Genomic DNA, 20525 nt, shown 5'->3' on the forward strand with positions numbered 1-20525 from the left:
CAGACGCCTGTGTCCCCAAAGTGCTTCCAAACCACTTCTTTGTCCATTCCAGGCCTCCTGCTCCCCAAGAGGCAGCCAAGACATGGCTCGCCATCACCAGAGAGCCCAGCAAGACACTGAGGCTCAGAGACAGTCATTGGCTGCAGGCAGAGCCAAGGCTGGGCCTGGATCCAGGGTCCTCAGGGGGTAGCGGCCAAGCAGGGCCCCTGGGGCACGTAGACTTGGTTTTCATCTCCAGCTGGGGACCAGGTGGGGATGGGGAGGGTCCCTGCAGAGAGCGATAAAAGGATGGAAGGCAGCTGAAGGTGGAAGGTAAGGAGGCTTCCAGCTGGCAGTGAAACCAGGTTTGATGAGCCGTGGATATGGACAGAAGAAATGAGATCCATTAGGGACAGGGTCAAGTAGGGGGTGGGAAGAGGAGAAGCTGAGGACCTTAATTCAACCTACAAATCCTGCTAAGTTGGGAGACTCAGGCCTTGAAGGGATTGTGAACAGGTGGGCATGGTCAAGGAACAGGAGGACTGCCTGGGCCAGAAGAGGGCCAGCCTTCTATACTATATTCTTGGAAACTGCCCCCCCCCCCGTCTCCTCCTGGAGCCCCACCACCTTCCTGAGCCCCCTCCCTCCTGCTTGCAAAGCCCCATCCTCTCAGGGAACTCCGAAGGCCCCCTCTCATGGCACCCGTCCCCTCCTCAAGCCTCCTCCCCCTGGCTGAATCTCCTTCTCCTCCAGGAGCCCCCAGCCCCTCACTGCACACAAAAGGGTCATTCTCAGATTTGGACAGCCTCAGGCAGAAGGAGACGGCATTGGCCATGTCTTTGACGCCGGTCCCCTGGCATCGAGGACCCATGCCTCTCTGGGAGGCACCCACTAGGTCTCCAGTCACTCCCTTTCCCCCACCCAAGCCCTCACTCCAGGTGGTCCTTAGACAGGAGTCCCCCGGAAAGCTAGCTCTCAAGTCACCAGCCCCGCCACTCCCAACCCTTAGCAGCACAACCACTCTGGAACCCCACAATCCAGGCGTGAGCAAGCCACAGCTCCTGGCCTGGGAAAATAGGGAGTCGTTCAGAAAGTCCCGCGAGTTAAAGATGTTTGGGGCTCCCCCACCTCCGGCCAGTCCCCGGAAGGTGCTCCACCAGCACTGGGCACCCTCGCTCTGTCATGACATCCGGTCATTATTATCCATTTCCACAAACACTGGTTCATTCGAGCTTATTTACCAGGTTCTCAGACATTTGACAAATATTCCCACTAGTCACAGGAACACACATTCTTTGGCCCCATTAAAAAGCAATCCCTTCCCTAATACTGATGGATGGCCGGCTAATTCACTGGTGATTGATGCTATTTGGGAGTTGCCTTCCCAGCAGCCTCCGGGGGCGGCCTGTAGTCACCGGAAGTCTAGGGCCGGAGCCCCAGGCCTGTGTGATGTGCTGCTCCCACCTCAGCCCCAACTGCCTGCCACACACACACCCACCTATGCCCCTTCCTTTGAGGACTCCCGAGGTGCACAGAGCATGGCTCTGCCCCTGGGGCTTGGAGCCTGGAAGCCTCCCTTTTCCCTATTCTGTTTCCTCATCCGTCAAATGGGAAGAGGAAGGCCACCCACCGCCTCAGAGCTGCAGGGAAGAACAGAGTAGTGGCCGAGAAAGCGACACTGTAGGAACGTCCAGGTCTGGGCAGAGACAGGCAGAATGACACATTTTGTACTCTGGAGACCTCCTTGAAAATGCAGCGTCTCCTTACCACACTCCAACCTCAGAGGGCGGTCCAGGGAGCAACAACGAATTTGGCCTGTCCTTCCCTTGTGGTCCCTAGAGTGGAGGGATGACAAGAGAGCCTGAGGGCTGGAGCGAGGGGGTGGGGACACTGAGACAGGTGTCGCCATCCTCCCTGTCCCCAGTTCCCTGGCCAAGCCTTTGACTTTTAGTCTGAGACTTTGGCATGGCAGCTGGACCCCCTGCATGGCCTTAAGTTGGCAGGTGCCGCTGCCTCCACAAGGAGCGGACAGTTTGGGCACCAGCTTCCTATCTCGGCCCTTGCCTCGAGGAGAACACAGAGAAGAGGCCCAGGTGATTCCCAACCTGGGATGATGCTGATCTGGCAGGGGCTGTGGTATGGAAAAAGGCAGGGGGCCTAGGACCATGAGACCCTCTGTCCCTCCTGCTCTGAGACAAATAGTTCTTGGTCATTACTATTTATTGAGCAGCTACTATGTGCCACCCACTGCACAAAGTGCTTTGTAAGCATCATTTCCTGCAGTCCTTGCGACAGCCATGAAAGACAAGTTACTATCCCATTTCACAGATGTAGAGGCTGAGGCTAAGAGAGGTGTATGGACTCGTCCAAGGTCACAGAGCTAGGAATTGGGGGTTGCCAGGACTCAAAAATAGGACGGCCTGGCTCTCGGCCTCTTCCCTTAATCGCTGTCCAACGTGGCCCCAGCTGAGGGTTGACCTCACGAGGCTTGAAGGAGCAGGAGACGTGGAGGCAGTGGTTGTACCTGAGACCTTCTTGCCCAGCCCCGGGTCCCCAGCTTCTCCCAGCAAGATGTCCCAAGACGTAGAGGGGTCCTCCCCATGCCTCCCCGTCGATTCAGCCCAGCCCTCCCGGCCTCCCAATGACACGTGCTGGAGTCTGTCAGCTTGCCTTGGACCTACCAGCTGTGAGCTCAGCCCTCAGTCCCTGCATGTGTCCTGCTCCACGTATCAATGAAACCCTGACTTCTACTCCTACCGCCCAGCCTCCACAGATCCCAGGAGTCTGGGGAACGTGACCCTGGCCTGAAGCTCATCCCATTCAACTGAGGATCTGGCCCAGCCTCGTTCTTGGACCATCTTCTCCCCAACCCCTCCGGGCCCAGGGCCCCGTGCCTAACGGCCCAGCCAGCCTGTCTCTCCCTCCCAGAGCCCTGTGAGTCAGGGTCTGGGCAGTACCGAAGGGCCACTACTATTTGTCTCTGTGCCGGTGCCAATGACAAGCTGGTTTCCCGAGGAGGAGGTGGGGTGGGAGGAGCTCCTCCGTGCCTCCACTGCTCAGAACGCGCCACCGCCCCTTCTTCCTGGGCACCAGGACAGCCCAGGTGAGCACTGCCCAACGAGCAAGGCCAAGGCACCTCCAGCCAAATGCAGGTCTGAGGCTAACAGGGACTGGGGGGGACAGGGATGAGCTAAGACCCAGGCTTGGAAGAGAGGGGCCCCTGCCCCAGGGAGGCAGGACTTAATCCTCCTGATGGTGGGCCACATCACAGGTGCTTGAACCTGCGGAGGGACAGACCTCAGCTGGGGTCAGGGGATATGTGGCTAAGAAGCAACTTGTGCTTCTCATGCAGCCCCTGACATCCCCAGTCAGTCCCCAGACCCCAGTCATCCTGCGTCCTTGATGGATAGTTGTCCGCTTCTCCCCTGTGTCCTCATGGCCACTCTCTCACTCTGACTGCACAGACCCCTGCAGTAGCCCAGGGCCAGCCTCCCGGCCTCCAGATCCCTCGCCTCCAGCCACGCAGCCACCGGAGGTGGATGTCCAAAAGGAACATCCAACCTGCAAACAGTTCGATGCCTCTCCATCACCAGCCACTTGTTTGTCTAAAAAAAAAAAATGTGGACCCCACGTTTGGCAGACAAGGTGTCTGATGCTGGGGACATGATGGCAATCCAGACAGACAAGGCCCCTGCCCTCAGGGATCTCCCAGGCCTGCGCGGGATACAGAGGATTCAGTCACAGGTAGACCAGCTTGTGAGCCACCTGCCGGCCCCTGGAGGTACAGGTTGCTATGGAAACGCAAACGTGGGCACCTAACCTGGTGGTGGGGGTGTCCGTCCTGCTGTAAACATCCCATGAGTCACGCCTTTGTGCTTAGCCATGACTATTTCCACGGGGTAAACCTGCAAGTTAATTTTGAGTCAAAAGATGTGCTCATTTTTTAAGGCTTTTGCAAGGACTTGCCAAATTGCTCTCCAAAAAGGGCTGGGCCAATCCCAAATGCCTGTCGGAGAAGGGGAGGGAAGGTGGGAGGAGATGAGGAGGGATGACAGTCGTGGGGTCCCTGAAGGACAACAACCTGCCATTTTCATGGAGAAGCTCCATGCAGAGGCCTGGGTCTGCTGTGTGGACAGAGAGGATGGTGAACAGAGGAGACCCCGTGTATATTTTGCCACCATATTTTCCATCTGGGATAATGACCTGCAGCCCAGGAAGTGGGGGTGAGGGGTTTAAGATCCTGAGATTCATTCAGCTACAGACGCCTGCTATGTGCCAGGCACAGGGCAAGGGGCTGGGTGAGCTAAGACCCCCCCCCCCCCACAGCCCTGCCCCGGGGCAGTGCGGACACAGGCTGGAAGGGGACTTTCCAGAGGAGCTGAGAAGCCCTCCAGAGGCTGTCACAGGGGTGCAGAGAGAGAGGGTCGTGATGGACCCCGGGGCATGGAAGCAAGGACTTTGGACCCTAGCCTGAGCCCGGGCTTAGGTGGGTAGGGGGAAGGGAACAGAGAAGTCAGGGCATTCATTCAAGACCAGACTTCCCCCACCTCCCGCGCCAGACGAGGAAGCCATGGGTCTAGCACTGGGATCTGGGACAAGCCACTAGGCAGCCTTGCTCATGCAGAGGTCGGGATGATCTTGAGGCCTTCCCAAGGCCATTGTGAGGATCAGATGTCCTTGAGGCCAGAAAAGCAGACAAGGCCTGGATCTTCATTTCTCCCTTAATATGTCTCCAGAGAGCGCCTGTAGTCTGGCTGTGGGAGTGCGGTCTGCCGTGGGAGTGGAGGAGGACAGGGAGGAAGGGCATGGCCTCCGCTGAACTGTCTCCCCACCTCTAGGAACAACGGCTCCTTTAGTTCCTTTGGTTGTTCCGCCAGTCATTGCTTGTTTGTTTGGCTGGTGGGTTGTCTGGTGTGGTGCCAGATGGGTAGGGCTTGAGCGTCCCCAGCGCCGAAACCCTTGCTTGGTGGTGGGACCTCGGACAGGTCCTTGCAAGCTGGAAGGTACACCGGTGATGGGGGGGGGCAGGCAGGGAGGGAAGGAAAGCCAAGAAAGCAGCCCTCACTGTCCCTGTGCCCCTACAGGTACTCAGAGGAGGAGACCCGGCAGAAGGTCAGGACTTTCCGGCAGATGCTGATGGAGAAGGAAGGAATGCTCACCAGGGAGGACCGACCTGGGGGCCACATGTGAGTGCTCCCCTGCCTAGGAGCGGGGCAAGGGAGGATGTGAGTTCAGGCAGCAGTGGGGTGCCAGAAGGGCCTTTCCAAGCTCCCTCTGGGGGCTGGGACGGGAGTGCAAGGTGGAGGAGAGGGCGTGCAACCCATCTACTAGAAGCTCCCGTCTGGCCCGGGCACAAATCAGGGGCCACTGGGACCCCGGCATCCCCCAGAGCTCCCCTGATGCTCTGGGTTCTATCTATGGCTCAGCAGTGAGAGAAGCAGCCCAGAGCCCAACTTGGGGATCCTGGGCTATAAATCAGGGAAACCTAGAAATATTCTGACCCCAGGGGTGGCCGCTGGTTGACAGTGTGGCCCCAGGCCAGTCCGTCTTCCCCAACTATTACCACCTGTAAAATGGGCCCCAGAGTAAACATGGCTTCTGGAAAGTAGGAACCAACCCACCAAATCCCATTGCTCGTGTGGCCAAAGTCTCGTGGGTAACGAGAGCAAGGTCTCTGCTGGGGTCCCCTCTGGCACCTGTCAAGGGCCAGGAGGAGTGTACGGTGCGCCCCTGGGCATCAGACAGGGAAGTGATGGGGAAGCAGGTTTGTCTCATGTCAGAGAACTGGGAACCACTTGAAGCCAGACGAGAATGCCGCAGGCTGCTGTAGGAGGATGGAGGCGGCCTGTCCCTGTGTCCAGGCCGGGGGGCGGGGGTCAGGGAATGGCTGCCCGAGCCCCATGTCCGGCAGGCAGTGGGCACAGAGGGAGCATCACGGAATCCACCCAGCGGACCTTCCCCTTGCTAAGCCTGGGAGCCCCCACTCGGACTCAGGCGAGGTAAACGCTCCTGGCATTTCCTCTGCGGTGGGACTAACTTGGGGAGCAGGCATCTTGCTGAGGCCCTAAACCCCTGTCACCTTATGTCACACCAATGAAAAGGACAGCAGCACCTTCTGAGAGATTTTCCCGTTGCTGCTGTCGTAAGGACGGACGGCATTGAGGGTGTAGACGGACCTGGGTGGGCAGCGGGGAAGCCCTTTCTTCTTCCTTCTGGCAGCTGAGGGCTCCGGGGGTGTGGGGGGGGTAGTGTCACCTTACCTCACCTAAACCTCACCTCTCCAGCTCAGGGATGGGTAGGAGCAAACATGGCCAGAGCAGCTGCAGGCTCGTGAGGGGCTCGTGAGGGGTTCGTGAGGGGCTCGTGGGGGGCTCGTGGGTGATCTGGGGGAGCCAGGCTCAGAGGCAACGAGGTCCCTCTCCAGCCACCCTGAACTCACAGCACCCTCGGCCACTCCTGTGCCCTCCCTTCGGTAATGCCCCCCCAGGGAGGACTCCTGTTCTGGAGGCAGAGGAGAATGTAGCCTTGGCTGGGTCCTGGCACCCACTCCTGGGTTCGAAGATATTGAAGATGAGATCTTTATAGGTTTGTTTACTGCTATCTCCTTGGGGCCTAGAACAGTGCAGCCTGCCTGATTCCCCCCCCGAAGTCTGTTTCCTCCTCCACATGGGAAAAGAGACGGGCCAGAGGCTTCTCCTAGCTCAGGCAGCCCCAACAGTGTGAAAATAGCATGCTGGTGACTACAGCAAGCCAAGGAGTCTGATGGCTGACTGGAATCCTTGCAGCCTGGATTGGGGGTGGGGGTTGGCTAGCTGTTTGCCGTGCTGAACCCAAGGCCCAAGGCAGAGAGGTGACAGGGAGCTGGTGACAGATTGGTCCTGTGGCTTCCTGCGGAGCTGGCCTCTGAGCAGGCCTCACTTCCTACCTCAGAGTCTGGGGTAGTGGAGGGAGAGTGTGGGCTCTGGCACCAGACACCTCACCTGTGTAACCTCTAAGCTCAGTGTGAACCCCCTGGGCCCTGGATCCCAGCTCCGCCACACCCCAGCTGTGTGACATGGGCAGGTCTTAACTTCTCTGGGCCTTCACTTCTTTATTTTTTTTTAGAGATTTTATTTATTTATTTGACAGAGATCACAAGTAGGCAGAGAGGCAGGCAGAGAGAGAGGAAGAGAAGGAGGCTCTCTGCTCAGCTCAGAGCCCAACACGAGGCTCGATACCAGGACCCTGGGATCATGATCTGAGCCAAAGGCAGAGGCCTTAACCCACTGAGCCACCCAGGCGCCCCAACTTCTTTATTTACACAGTGGACCACCCAGCTGTCCCTGTGCTCATGCCTCTGGCTTCCTGCCCCTGGGACCCCAGCCCCTCATACACCAGCCTTTTGAGACCTGGAGAAATCACATGGCCTCTTAGAATGAGGTGACAAAGCCAGGGCCAGCAGAAGGGTCACCACACTGGGAGGAAGTGGGGAAGGACATCTGATTTTCACCCATTATGGCACCTCCAACTCAATAAAAGAGTCTCAAAGGGGCCGAGTCACTCCTAAAGCTTTCTGTCCCCAGGGATCTTTTTTCCTTAAGTTAATGGGCTGGTCTGAGTGACAGTCTCTTGAGACAGACCCCCTTGGGTCTAGTCTCCACACTGGATACGGGACATCCATTCCATAGATGATGGGAGCCAGTGGAAGGTTTCTGGGAGGTGTGATGTGGTCAGACTGGTATCTGGGGGCTTTCTTCTTGGGAAGAGGAATCAGAAGGGGAACACAGCAGGGAGATCATGGGGCAGCTGGCACGCTAATCGGGAAGCGAGTGAGAGAGAGGAAGTCCCAGAGACATTGAGAGAGGACACGCCATTGTCCTTGGAAACTGGTCTATATAGGGAGCCTGTTTTGCTGCAGAAACCCTCTGTGGCTCCCCCTTCCCCATCCACACAGCCAAGGCTGGACTCGGGAGGCTCAGCACTAGAGGCTGTCCGCACTCTCAGCCTCACACAGCAGCAGCCCGACCTGCTGACAGATCACAGGTCCCTCTTGCACGCCCTCCCGTCCAAGCCTTTGCTCATACTGGCCCCTTCTGCCCTTGGTTCACATTCACCCCATCGTCCAGGCCTGCATCTAACGACCACTTTCCTAATATTCTCAGGATAAAAGTAAAACCTTCTCCTCCTTGGAATCCACACAATGCTTTCTTACTTCTACTGCTATCAGTTCTTCTAGTGGCTATCAGTCCGTTTTTATTTTTCTCTCCCTTGCTCTGATAGACAGCCTTTAAGAATAATTGCTTTCATAGTTATGTAACAGGACAAAATGGTTGGGAGAGAGAGGGTTTATGGAAAACAATATTCATAAGCTACTCCCTCACACAGTGAGCAAATTCCAATGTTTTGGGCTTGGTTTTTTTTTTTTTTTTTTCTGTGCATCTAATTTTCTGCATCCAGCCACATCTCTGGGCCTCATTATTTTATCCATAAAATGGGAATATTAAGGACTTGTTCTGTGCATTAAATGACTAAATGAGATAAACACACGTCAGGTGCTTGGACTAGTCCCTAACACCTGCATTAGTATTATAACCTGTTAGTGACAGGTTAGTTAGTAATTTTGGTATTAGCCATACACCCCGGGGTGCTGTGAGGAGCCAGAGGAGAGGCCCCAGGCCTAACTCATCCCTGTTCCTGCCACTGCTCCCTCCCTGCCCACCCGCCTCCCCCCTGCCCAGTCCCCAGGCAGGTCTGGCTTGCTGGCTGCTTCCAGAATGAGCAGAGAGGGCAGACCCTTTGCTTGAAGTCCTCCCCTCCTCTGTCTGGACTCATTCATCTGTCAGCTGGCCACTCTGCTCCTGGCTAATGGCAAACGGAACCAGTCCATCAGAGAAATGGCTGGCATGAGAAGGACATGTGATGGGCAGTCATTACCCAGGCAGGGCCTTGCCCAGGGCGGCCAGTCCAACAAGTGTCCTATGCGATGGGGAACCCCCATCCATGCTTGGTCCCTCTGCAGGAGACCCCTGACCGTGTGGCTGGCTCTGGCCTGCTCTGTGGGGCTTGGTCTCTTCCATCAAGAGGGAGGAAGGCCTCCCCTGCCTAGTCCACAGATGTGGTGAGGCTTTGGCTAGCTAACAAACACGAGGTTAAGAGCAGGAAGTGTTGAACCAGTCTGGAATTTGGTGCATACGCCTATAACCGTGTCTCTAAAGCAGAGAGGCGGTGGCTGAGCTAACTTCTGCAGCAGAGGTCAGCCGGGAAAGTCAAGGTCTGTCTGTCTGCACGTGAATTCTCAGAGCCGACTGTCCAAGTGAACTTATGTTCTTTACTTAAAGGTTCCAAAACTGTAGGGGATGTTCCTTTCCTTCTCTGGGCCTCAGTTGATTCATCTGTAAAGCGGGAGGGGAGTGCGATTTCTTTCAACCAGGTAGTGGCTCGGATTGGGATTTGTGGACCGTGGGGAGTCAAGGAAACGTTAGAGAACATCATTGTTAGTGACATTATCATCCAGGAGAGGCAGGCTAGGAGAATCCAGGGTCCTAGCCTTGGGAGAGCCTACAAAACAAATGTCCTGATACCAGCTGCACAAAGTCAGCAAGAGAGGCCATGGCCTAGGCCCATTTATTTATACCCCTGGAATATGCAGGGCAAGTCTTACCAGAAGGTTCTGAGACCTTGTGCCTCTCTCCCTGAGCCCACTACACATGCTCTACGCTTGTCTTTCAAGGCTCCCAGCAGACAAGACCCCAAGTAAACCTCTCAGAAAGGACCAGAGAGTGAGAAAGGCCTCATGAGAGGACCCCAGGGAGGGAGGAGGCAGAAGCTCTATCCCTAGGCCAAAGGAAGAAAGTTGTCTGTAGGGATGCAGGCAGCAGAGCAGGAGGGCACAGCTCGGGGAAGGAGGAGTTTGGAAGTTACAGGCAGCAAAGGATCCCTGCAGAAGGCAGTACCCAAACAGAGCTATTCTATTTTGTAAATAACCTTCATCACTTTTGTGTCGAGATAAACGGAGGCTCCCTCCAGCCATCAGCTCACCCACACGATGTTTGGGGTGCCCTTAAGTTTTGCTAAAGACTGTGTTTTATGTGTCAGGCATCTGTGTGGCTGAGGGCTGTGTGGGGGTGACAGGGCTGGGGATGGCGGGGGGCTGGACAGGCCGAGGAGCTGGAGATTTTAGGAACAGGAAGGAGGAGGCCGCTGGCTTCAGAGTGAGCAATGTGGGGGAAAGCAGAGAGATTTGAATGGAGGGATGTGGGGACATATGGCTCTGTGGGGATAGGGAGAGTGACATGAACCCCTCCTCCACCACCCCAGAAAAATCTCCCATCCTACCCGTGCCCTCAGGTTGCCCAGACCAGGTTTGTATTTATGAATCAAATGGCATTCTTGGGCACCTGGGTGGCTCAGTGGGTTAAAGCCTCTGCCTTCAGCTCAGGTCATGATCCCAGGGTCCTGGAATCGAGTCCCGCATCGGGCTCTCTGCTCTGCGGGGAGCCTGCTTCCTCCTCTCTCTCTGCCTGCCTCTCTGCCTACTTGTGATCTCTCTCTCTCTCAAATAAATAAAGAAAATCTTTAAAAAAAAAGAAATCAAATGGCATTCTTGATATTGGCCCCAAGGCTAGCTACCTCTGTCGGATTTGGGTTACCTTCTTTTGGGGGGGAGGTGTTTGTTTGTTTGTTGTTTGTTTTTAAAGAGAGAGAGCGGGAGAAAGGACAGATGGAGAGGGAGAGAGAGAAAATCTCAAGCAGGCTCCATGCCCAGCACAGAGCCTGACCCGGGGCTCGATCTCACCACCCCAAGGTCATGACCTGAGCCGAAATCAAGAGTCAGACGCTTAACCAACTGAGCCACCCAGCCCCCATCCCACCCCCACACCCCGCCCAATTCTTTTTTTTTTTTTTTTTTTTAATACAAAATCAGTTCTTTAAAGAGCAGATTCATGGCTGCTCTCCTGGACATGTGGCCCTGGAAATTCTTCCACCTCAACGCTGTGGTCTGCCTCCCTTGCTCTGTCTTCCTTTCCTGTGTCACGACCCTGGAAGAGGAGGTGTCATAGTGTCTAACAGAGGTCCCTCCGTCTATCAGTGGTGACCATGCATGGGACAACTGTCGTGGGCCGGGCCTTTTGCTCGTGTCAGGACCTTCCAGACAGAATCTCACTTAATCCTCTCTCCTTAGCGGGGAATATTCTTTTCCTGCTTGTGGAGCTACAAGGAAGTAGAGACTCGGTGAGCATGGCCATGCCTGGTTGGAGAGCTGTCTGTGAATCCGAAAGCTCATGTCATATCCCTAAAGCTCTGCCCCCGCGGGCCTGCCCTCCTCTGGCCAGGGAAAGTGTGAGCCTGGTAAAGGGCACACAGGAGTGAGGGTAGGGGATGAGATGAACCAGGGATGAGCCTCCATCCGGGAGGGTCACTGTCTGAACCACCCTGGAAGGAAGGATGGCAGGTGGGGAGGCCCCCCACCCTTGGAGCCCTTGCCCCGGAGGTGGGCCTTTGGAGGGCCCCTTCCCGGCCTGTTCAATAAAAAAATGAGCTTGTACAGTACTGGTTAGCACAGCGAATTCTCCCAGCAGCCCCGCAACAGAGTTATCACAGTCATCCTGAAGAAGAGGCTCTGAGAGGGGGCGGACAGGTACCAAGTCACACAGGGACTCAGGGCCCCCCCACGGGCAAGGAGGGCTCGTGTGCACCTCCCAAGCTCATGCTTTCGCTGGGAGCCCCCCTGCCTTTAGGAAGCAAGTATCCCCGAGCCAGGTGCCCCCAGCGAGCAAACATTTGTGGCAGAGGGGGCTGGGGGCCCTGGAGCCGGCAGCAGGGACAGGCCGCGGCGGTCCCTGGGAGGGCTCCGCAAGATGGATGGGAAGCCTCGGAGGCGGCGAAGGCCTGGGGCCCGCGCTGCCGCCACCGGACAGTGATGGATGACAGCCGGGCTGCGGGAGAAGAGCAGCCTGGCCTCGAGAGTCCGCGGAGACGAGGGCGAGGGCAGGCCGTGAATATTTCAGAGCGGCAGCCGGGGCTGGGGACAGGGTGTTGGGGGTGGGTGGAGGGAGAGGCGGGGCGGGGCGGGGGTGGGGGGTAGGGGGGGTGGGAGAGGGAAGGGGCTTGGCCGGGGAGCCCGGATTAGGGAAAGGCTGACGCCAGAGAGGGGGAGTTAGAAGATGGGAAGGGGCTCTGTGGGCGCTCACGAGGGAAAGGGGGGCTGCGGAGGGGGGAGGGGGCAGAGCTAGGGGCAGGGGGCCAAGGGTAGGACAGTGGGGCTCAGGGGCAGGGGTCGGTGAAAGGGGCTCGGTGTGTGAAAGGTGGGCGGGGGAGAGGAGCACCGGGGATGGGACTGAGGGGCTGGGTAAGGGGAGGGCCTCGCTGAGACGTGAGAGCCAGAAGGGGTGAGGACGACTTGAGGCGGGAGGGCACCGCTGAGGCGGGGGGCTGCCCTGGAGGCGGCCATTTGGGTCACCCAGATCCCCGCCTGACCCTCTAGGGGTCGGGGCCGCACCCGCCGACCTAGCGGGGGACCGGGTCCCGGGGCGGTGCGTGGGGGAAAAGGGGCAGGCGGAAGGCCCGGCCCCCAAACGCGGGTGGTGAGCGTCCCTGTCGCCGGCAGCGTGGCGGAGACCCCGCGGCTGCTCGAGGGCGCGGAGCCGGGCTTGGAGTACGCGCCCTTGGACGAGGACGACGGCCCGGTGGACTGCGACTGCCCGGCCGCCTGCTACCGCGGGCACCGAGGGTACAGGTCAGCGACCCCCGCGGGAGGGGGCGGCGGGGGGTGGGGCCTGGGGCCGCCCCTCCTCCCTCACCCCACCTCCCCCTCTTCCCCAGAACCAAGCACTGGTCCAGCAGCTCCGCGTCGCCCCCTCCCAAGAAGAAGAAGAAAAAGAAAGGCGGCCACCGGCGAAGCCGGTGAGAGCGCCGCGGGGCGGGGGCGGGAGGGGCGGTGGTTCCCGGGGCGCCCACCCCTCTGTGGGCAGGAGACCCGACGCTGCATTTGGGAGCCCCGACCCTTGCGGAGCCCCTCAGCCTTTACTGAATCCCGCCCCCTTACGAGCCCCTCACTGGTGGGGCCCCACCCCTGCACCTAGCCCCCTCTCCTCACCGAGTCCCCTCATTGGCACTCACCAACCCCCCCCCCCAAACTGGACACAGTGACCCCTGGGTGACAGTCCATCTGCTCGTGCTTTCCCTTCCTCCTTCCACCAGCCGTCCTGCACTCCCTTCCCCCACCAAGTGTATGAGTGGCCTGGGGAGGAAATGTCAGCTGGGTCACATCTGTGGTTCCCCCTCTGTATGTCCTCCTCAACCTGCCCCTAATGAGACCCTGGCAAACGTCTGGAGCCCCAACTCTCTGTCTGTCCTTTTCTCTCCCTGACCCTCAGCAAAAAGAGGAGACTGGACTCTGAGTGCAGGTCAGTGATAAAGGCCTGCAGGGGCTGGGGGCAGGGGTGGGGATGTCTGGGTGGGCAAGACTCCAAGGCTATCCCCCAGAGACAGGAGGCCTGCCAGAGCAGGGCTTGGACCCTGGAAACTGCCCATGTGCCAGCTTTCCCCCCCGGAGGCCAGAAATCCCACCACTGGAGCCTCTGACACTTGGGTGTGAAACAGCCCTCGCTTACAATGCCAAGGAGGCTGAAGGGTGGCTAGGGGACAACACAGACAGTTCTGTCACCCACCCTTAGGGACCCTGATGACCCTCGGGGACCCAGTTCATTTTGTACAACAGGCAGCTGGCTTCAGCTAGATGCCCCAGGCGCCCTGACTTCCCAGCCACGCCCAGCCACCCCCACCCCACCCCTCCCACGCAGCATTTCACTAGAGCAGCCCCCCTCCTTGTGTTCGCAGCTGTGGCAGCTCCTCACCCCTGCGCAAGAAGAAGAAAAGCGTGAAGAAGCACCGCAGAGACAGGTACCTTCCCTCTCCCAGGGCCTCCTCTCCCCTCTGCCAGCCCAGGGCTATGGCTGTACAGATTTGTGTCCCCGGGTCACCCCAGACAAGCTCAAGAGAATTCTTCTGTGGCCCTCCAGGTCTGATTCCGGGTCCCGGAGGAAGAGACGACACAGGTGAGCGATGCCCGGCTGAGGATGTGGACAGAGGCTAGTGCCACCCTGCAGGGACCGAAGCCCAGGGGATGCAATGATGGGAGGAGGGTGGGGAGGGTCTTCCCCTGCTCCGTCCTCCCTCCCTCCTGGGACTGCTTCCCAGAGCCAAGCAGGGGAAGGGGAGGGGGAGGAGGGTGGAGGCCAACTGTTTGCAACACTTGCTGGTCCCAGGAGTCAGCCTTGACTCAGGGGCCCTAAGAATTTCCAGACAACACAGCAGGTCCGTTATCCAAGGGGTGTGTCCATAGAGGTGTCAGGAAGGGAGAAGCATCAGGATCCCAAATTTGCAAGGAAAGGGCACCCGTACAGAAGGAAAGCTCAGTGGGCAGGAGATCGGTAGGCAGGCTGTGGCTAGCCGGTGTCTGGGAGACAGGTGCCAGCCCCCAAAAGGCCTGACTGCCAAGCCAAGGAGGTGGCCTCCTAACAGACAGGACTGGGAGCCAGCATGGGGCTCTGAGCAGGACGATGACTCCTTCAGGATGGACTAGGGGAGGGGATGAAAGTCAAGAGCCCTTGAGGGGGGGGAGTAGAACACTCGGCATGGAGGAAAGGAAGATGTAGGGCCATCACATCCCCAGGGCCGACATGGGAGACAGAGCCCCTCCCAGTGGCCCTGAAGAGGGTCAGAGACCCCAGTCTCGATCCTGCAGTGGGACTTTGCCCATGGCCACTTGCCAGGTGGGGGAGCAGCCTAAATAAATGTCTAATCCTGACCCTCCAGTTTCCTATTTCCCATTCCCCCCTTCCTTCCCTTCCTCTCCTCCCCCTCTTCTTGGGAGCCACTGTCGACTCCCCCCTACTGTCCCCTAGTGGTCACCATCAGCCTGCACAGATCCTCTGGCCAGCTCCCATGGGTCCTGGGAAGGACCTAGAGGTTCCTAGGGCTAGACCAGCTCCAGATGGGGAGAATGAGGCCCAAAGCAGGCAACATGAGTTCTGGAACTGACATCTTTGGCCTCCTGGGCCTGCCCCCGCCCGCTCAGCTCCTGTGAAAAACATATCCTGTTGTTTCTTAGCATCCCCTGGATATTCGGTCAGAAGAAGGCATCTGTTCAGGGCTAGAAGGACCCAGCTGGAATCTGGTGGCATCAAGGAGGGTGGGGCTGAGGGCCCATAGGGACCAGGGGTGGAGTGAGACCTCAGACACCTACTAGGAAGCTTTTCAATACTTTTGTCAAAGATAGAAGGAGAAGGACTGTGGGGCTTCCCCCCAGAGAGCTGGATGGGATGGGACAGTATGGGACAGGATTGAGTGGGATGGGAAGCTTTGGGGGCAACCCTTGATGAGAATCCAGAGGACCCAAATGTCAGGGAGTTCATGCCCAAGGGAGATTACTTCTTTCCTAAACCCCTGGAGAGCTGGGCCAGAGCTGAGCCAGTCTGAGGGGCCAGAGAGGCAAGAAAGTCTGGGCTCTGCCCTAGGGAGCCCTGTCTGAAGGGACCTGGGGCCCAGGAGACACAAACGAGGTGTGGATGACTTATAGAGGGGCCTGTCCTGAGACAGATTCCAGAAGGAAAGGACGAGTCAGCCTTCTTTCTGGGGTGGTGGACCTATCACTCGTGGCACCCCCAGGAGGAGCCCCAGCTGGGGTTCAGACAGGCCGTGGTTGTAGGCCAGGGCCTACAGGAGAAGGAAGGAAGGAGGCCTGGCTGAGTGAAAGGAACCAAAGCAGTGGGGTGGGATAAGAAGTCCAGGCCATCAGGGCTGGGGGCGGGGGCTCAGGTCCTGGACAGGAACAAATCTCAGATCCACACCAAGGCACAGTCCTCCTCCTGCCCCCCTGCTAGGCTCAGGCTGAGCAGTCACCTTGCCTCTGCTTCCTGCAGATCTCGAAGCCCCAAGAGCAAAAGAAAAGAGAAGAACAAAGAGAGGAAGAGGTGAGAACCGTTCCCTGTTCTCTAGCTCCTCCCCCTTCCCCCTCTAGAATCACAGAATTGGGTCCTTGTAGGTCCTTGTAGTTCATTTGGTCCCCGCTGCCCAGATGGAAAATTTCGGACCCAGAGAGGAAGCCAAGAGCCCCTGCGAATCAGCGACAGGCTGGGAAGTGGAACCCAGGCCTCCTGCCTCCCAGTCCAGGGTTCTTTCAAGCTCCGCCCTTGTTACGCCCCACATCCCTCCACCCTAGTCACAAGAGCACCGGCTGAGGGGTCAGTGAGGTCTTGGGGACCTGGGCTGTCTAGACAAAAAGGCGCCTTTTCCTAATTCCCACAAACGACCCATCTGGACTAGGGGCCTATCTCTGTAGGAGACTAAAGGGGCTGGGGTCCCCCTTGGGGAGGTCAGGCAGAACTTAGGTACTGGCTGGTTTCTCTCCCAGGCCACACGGGGAGTCCCCAGGTCGGAGGTCCAATCGCCACAGCAGCGGCAGCTCCCAGAGCCCCTCCCTCTCCTCCCGTTACAGCGATTCCAGATCGCCCAGCAGGTAGGTCCTGGGCCCCTGGGAGAAGTTCCTGAGGTGGTTCAGCTGCCTTCCTCGCAGACTGAACACTCCGTTGGGCTGGAGAGGGGGCCGGGGAAGAGGATGGTGGACGGAACAGCAGTGGGGGGGGGGGGGAGGATCCTACCAGGAGTGAGCAGGTGCCCACTCACCTGGCAGTGAACGGGCAAGGCCTGCCCAGAGATGCCCCAGACCCTGAACTGGAAATCGAGGCCGCGTGCAGGCTAGAGCCTTGTTCGCTAAATGCAAGGGAGAGAGCAGGTGAGGGGCTGCCCTTCGTGCAGGGGCAGCGGTTCCACTTGCAGAGGGGGCGTCCCACGCCGGCTCCCCCCGTTTCCCCTCCTCCCCAAGGCTGAGCCCCAAGCACCGAGATGACGGGCGGAAGACAGGCAGCCAGCGGTCCAGCGGGAGCCGGTCGCCCTCCCCGTCTGGCGGCAGCGGATGGGGGTCGCCCCAGCAGAACGGCGGCAGCAGACAGCGGAGCGGAGCGCACGGGGGCCGCCCCGGCTCGGCGCACAGCCCGCCAGATGTACGTACGCTTCGCTTTGCAGAGGGTTCCCGCGCCGTGCGAGCTGCGCCGCGCCGGGGGAAGGCGGGGCGGCCCCGCCGGGTCGGGCGCGGTGAGCGTGTAACCGGGGAGGAAGGCGCCGCGTCCCCCTCCTGGCCCGGGGGCGGCCTGGAATGCTTGGTGGTTGCGCCCACCCGGCCCGAGTGTCCGGGGAGGGGGGCCTGCAGGCTTGGGCCACCCTTGAGCTTGGCAAACGGACGGCCAGAGGGGACTTGACCACTGGGGCTCTCTGCCGGCTGGGAACACAGCTGAGAAGAACCCAGGGTCTCCTGCCTCCCTCCCCGACAGACATATTGGGGTGGGAGGGGCGTGGACGATGCTAGGGGTCGCAGTCAGGAACTGGATTCAAGAGACAGGATCTCCCCTGGGCATCTCTGAGGCCCTGAATCTCCCTCTCCCCACCAAGCCCTCTCCCCTTCTCTGAGCACCCTCCCTCCCTCAACCCCCTCGCAGCCTCACTCCCCCTCCCTCAGAGCCCTCCCCTTTCTCCGTCCCTGAGTCGCCGCTGAGCTGCGTTTCTAAAGTCCCTGCTGCAAGGAGAGTCTGTCCTTTTCCCAGGGACTGCCCACGCGCAGCCAGATGTCTCAACCCTGCAGGTTCCCATGTCCCCACGTCCCATCCTTCCTAAAGCGCCTGCCAGTGTACCCATTGCTCCCTCAGAGACGCCGCACCAACACCACTCAAAAACCGTCCCTACCCATCCTGCGGGAGGGGCACAGGGTCCTTGAGACCTACAAGCAGGTGTGGTGAAGGTAGGGGCTGGTAGAACGGACAGGCTTCTCCGGCTTTCTCAGGTGGATGGGCTGGGCTGGGGTGGGGGGTGGGGCTCTCCCGAGCCCCCAGGGAGGCCCACATCCCCTTCTGTCTATCGATCCTGGAGTTCCTGGAGTTCGGGATAGAGCCCCCTTAGGGAGAAGGGGCTGCAGTACTGGCCGCGCGGGTGTGGCTCGGGGTGGGCTCGGGGGACTTGGGGTAAGCAGGCCTGCAGGTTCCCCCCCACCAGATCCAGACTGCCCCAGAGGCCTCAGCAGGGAGGGTGGGGCTGCCCCTCCCCGGACCTCAGGTCTCAGCAGCAAACATGTCCGTGTTGGTCAGTTTCATTTTGATTTTTGGCTGTTTCCTTCACTCCCTTTCTTTTCTCAAACACCCTTACTCCCAAGGCCTTAGGGAGGAAAACCAAAGGCAGCTGACAAAAGGCTCTTGGTCTCAAGGTTAAATTTGAAGGACTTTACCTGTTTTGAGACTGCCCCACTTGGACAGGGTGCCAGGCTCCTGAGCTCCTAGGGACCTGGCTGGACCACATAGGGAAGATCACATCCCTGTCCCAGGATCTGCCTTGGAGGTAGGAGAGGACACACAGAGGTAGCTGAACACCAGGACAGGGACTGGTGCCACAGGCCCCAGAGATAATGACTCCATCTGGGAAAATCCAGGAGAGGGTGTACCTAGGCCCCCACCACTAAGGGCACAGAGCCAGAGCCCCAAACACCTTCTCATGATAGCTTGCCATCCTCCTGGAAAAGCACAGAAGGCAGCCAGGGCCAATAGAGGGCTCATCCCACTTCTGGTACCGTCCATCCCTAAGCAATGGGCCACCACGGACCCTGGGTTTGTACAGACAGAACAGGCTTAGTCTCCATAGACCCCAGGAGAGAGCAGTCAAGGAAGACGGCCTAGCCTCTAGCCTTGGGGAGGATTCCGCCTCAACAGCACCCAAATCCTGACTCCCCTCCCAGAGTGGGATTCCATTTTGGCACTGCCCTGGGACTTTCCTGGGAGGCAGCACATTTTTACCCCATTCACGAAGCATGCTCCCCAAATCCTCTCCCTGCCCTTGGGCCCTGCGAGATCTGGGACCTCAGGACATCCAGGCCTCTCACCTGCACCTCCTGGGAGGTGAGATGGGGGCGGGGGTGTTGGGGGATCATAGACTTAGCCATTCACCAAAAATGTCTTTGGGGACAAGTACTTGGGGGGAGTGGGAGTATTCTTGGATGCTACCTTAAAAAAAAAAAAAAGAGAGAGAACAAACAAAAAAAAATAAGAAAGAAAGAAAGAAAAGCTCACCATTTTTAACCCCGTCTATGTTTTTGCTTGTTTTTTTTAGCCTCCCATTTGAACCGTGGTAATACTGTGATTCCATTTCTTGTTTAGTTGGCAAGGGAAGAGGGTGGGGAAGTTTGTGTAACTTTTCCTGTTATTTTGTTTTTATTTGTATTTTCTTTCTTTTCATTTCCTTTGGTAATGTACAGAAATGCAAACTATCTCTCTGGTTTGGTTTGGTTTTGTTTTCCTATCTTCTATGTTGTTCTAGAATTTCGCTTTTGTGCGTGTCACTGTGGGAGCCTCTCCTAATGCAGAGATGGGTTTTGAGTCTCAAGCGAACATTAATCGTATACATATCTCTATATCCTTATTCTTTTTTCCTTTGTAACCAGAATTTAAAAGGGAAGACAACTTAAAAAGTGACTCCCAGGCCAACAGTTCCTGGCAAATCTGCAGCAGCTGTCCATGCTCTCCTCCCGACCCCAGGGCATAGGTTGGAACTGCCTCAGCTTTTAAATGAACAGAAGGGGCCCAGACCATTCCACCATGTCCCTGTCTAGAAGGAACCTTGGAGGGAAGCTGGGAGACCCAGGGAGGAAGAGAGCCTTGTCCCAGGTCACCCGGGGAGCATCCCAGGGCAGTGAGCCCCTGCGTCCATCTAGTATAAGATGGCTGGGCATGACAAGGCCAGGCTGCTGAGCACCTTCTGTGCCAGGCCTCAGATCCTAGATGAGGGAGCTGTACACCCCCGAGAGAGTTTAGTTCAGGTGAAGGCTTCAAAGCCAGACCCTCCCAGGCAAGAGAACAAGTCCGTCCTCGTCTTGAGACTGAGGCCAGTGGGGTGCTGGCTCCCAGCATATTTCTGTATTGTTCTATCTCAGGCCAAGGAGAAACCCCCAAAGGGATTTCTGAGTTCTGCTATTGACTGCTCCCTGGAGCTCAGAGAGGTCAAGTGGCCAGCTCAGGTCACACAGCTTTTTAGAGGTAGACCCAAAAGGAGACTCCAGCCCTCTTACCTCAAGACCACCAGCCACGGCCAAGACGTAGAGAGAGTGGTCAATGGAAAGCACACTCTGGGAACCCTAAGTAAGGAGAGGAGGATTCGGGAGGTGGATGCTGGTTGTCTTGGCTCCTACCTTCCCCTGGGGAACCCTCCCAGATGCCGATGGCACATGCCCAGCTCTCAGCTCCCTGGCACTGGGGCCTGCCCACATGGAGACTGGGTTATAGGTGGGCCCAGCATTCAGCAAGCCCAGCTCTATATGAGAGCTGCTTCAGCCAGTCGGGGAACCCTGTGACTTCCCAGTTTAGGCACACATGGGCACAGGAATAGTGAGGCAGAGAGGAAAGGGGGCTGCTTGAGGTCACACAGTTTGGGACAAAGAAGTGAGATGCTGAGCCCAAGTCCCAGAAAAAGCG

The 20525-nt window shown here is 58.0% G+C and overlaps 1 protein-coding gene across 1 annotated transcript in view; it reads left to right on the forward strand.

Moving 5' to 3' along the window:
- The window catches only part of SRRM3 (serine/arginine repetitive matrix 3), a 53355-nt gene that overhangs the window by 22168 nt on the left and 10662 nt on the right, over window positions 1–20525 (forward strand). The window contains exons 3-11 of the mRNA XM_047714458.1: window positions 5064–5165; window positions 12566–12694; window positions 12781–12861; window positions 13335–13364; window positions 13798–13860; window positions 13980–14015; window positions 15882–15932; window positions 16373–16477; window positions 16844–17021. Of these exons, the coding sequence (XP_047570414.1) occupies window positions 5064–5165; window positions 12566–12694; window positions 12781–12861; window positions 13335–13364; window positions 13798–13860; window positions 13980–14015; window positions 15882–15932; window positions 16373–16477; window positions 16844–17021 (775 nt within the window). The remainder of the gene's footprint in view (window positions 1–5063; window positions 5166–12565; window positions 12695–12780; window positions 12862–13334; window positions 13365–13797; window positions 13861–13979; window positions 14016–15881; window positions 15933–16372; window positions 16478–16843; window positions 17022–20525) is intronic.

Source organism: Lutra lutra, chromosome 18, assembly GCF_902655055.1.
Source record: "Lutra lutra chromosome 18, mLutLut1.2, whole genome shotgun sequence".
Taxonomy (NCBI): domain Eukaryota; kingdom Metazoa; phylum Chordata; class Mammalia; order Carnivora; family Mustelidae; genus Lutra; species Lutra lutra.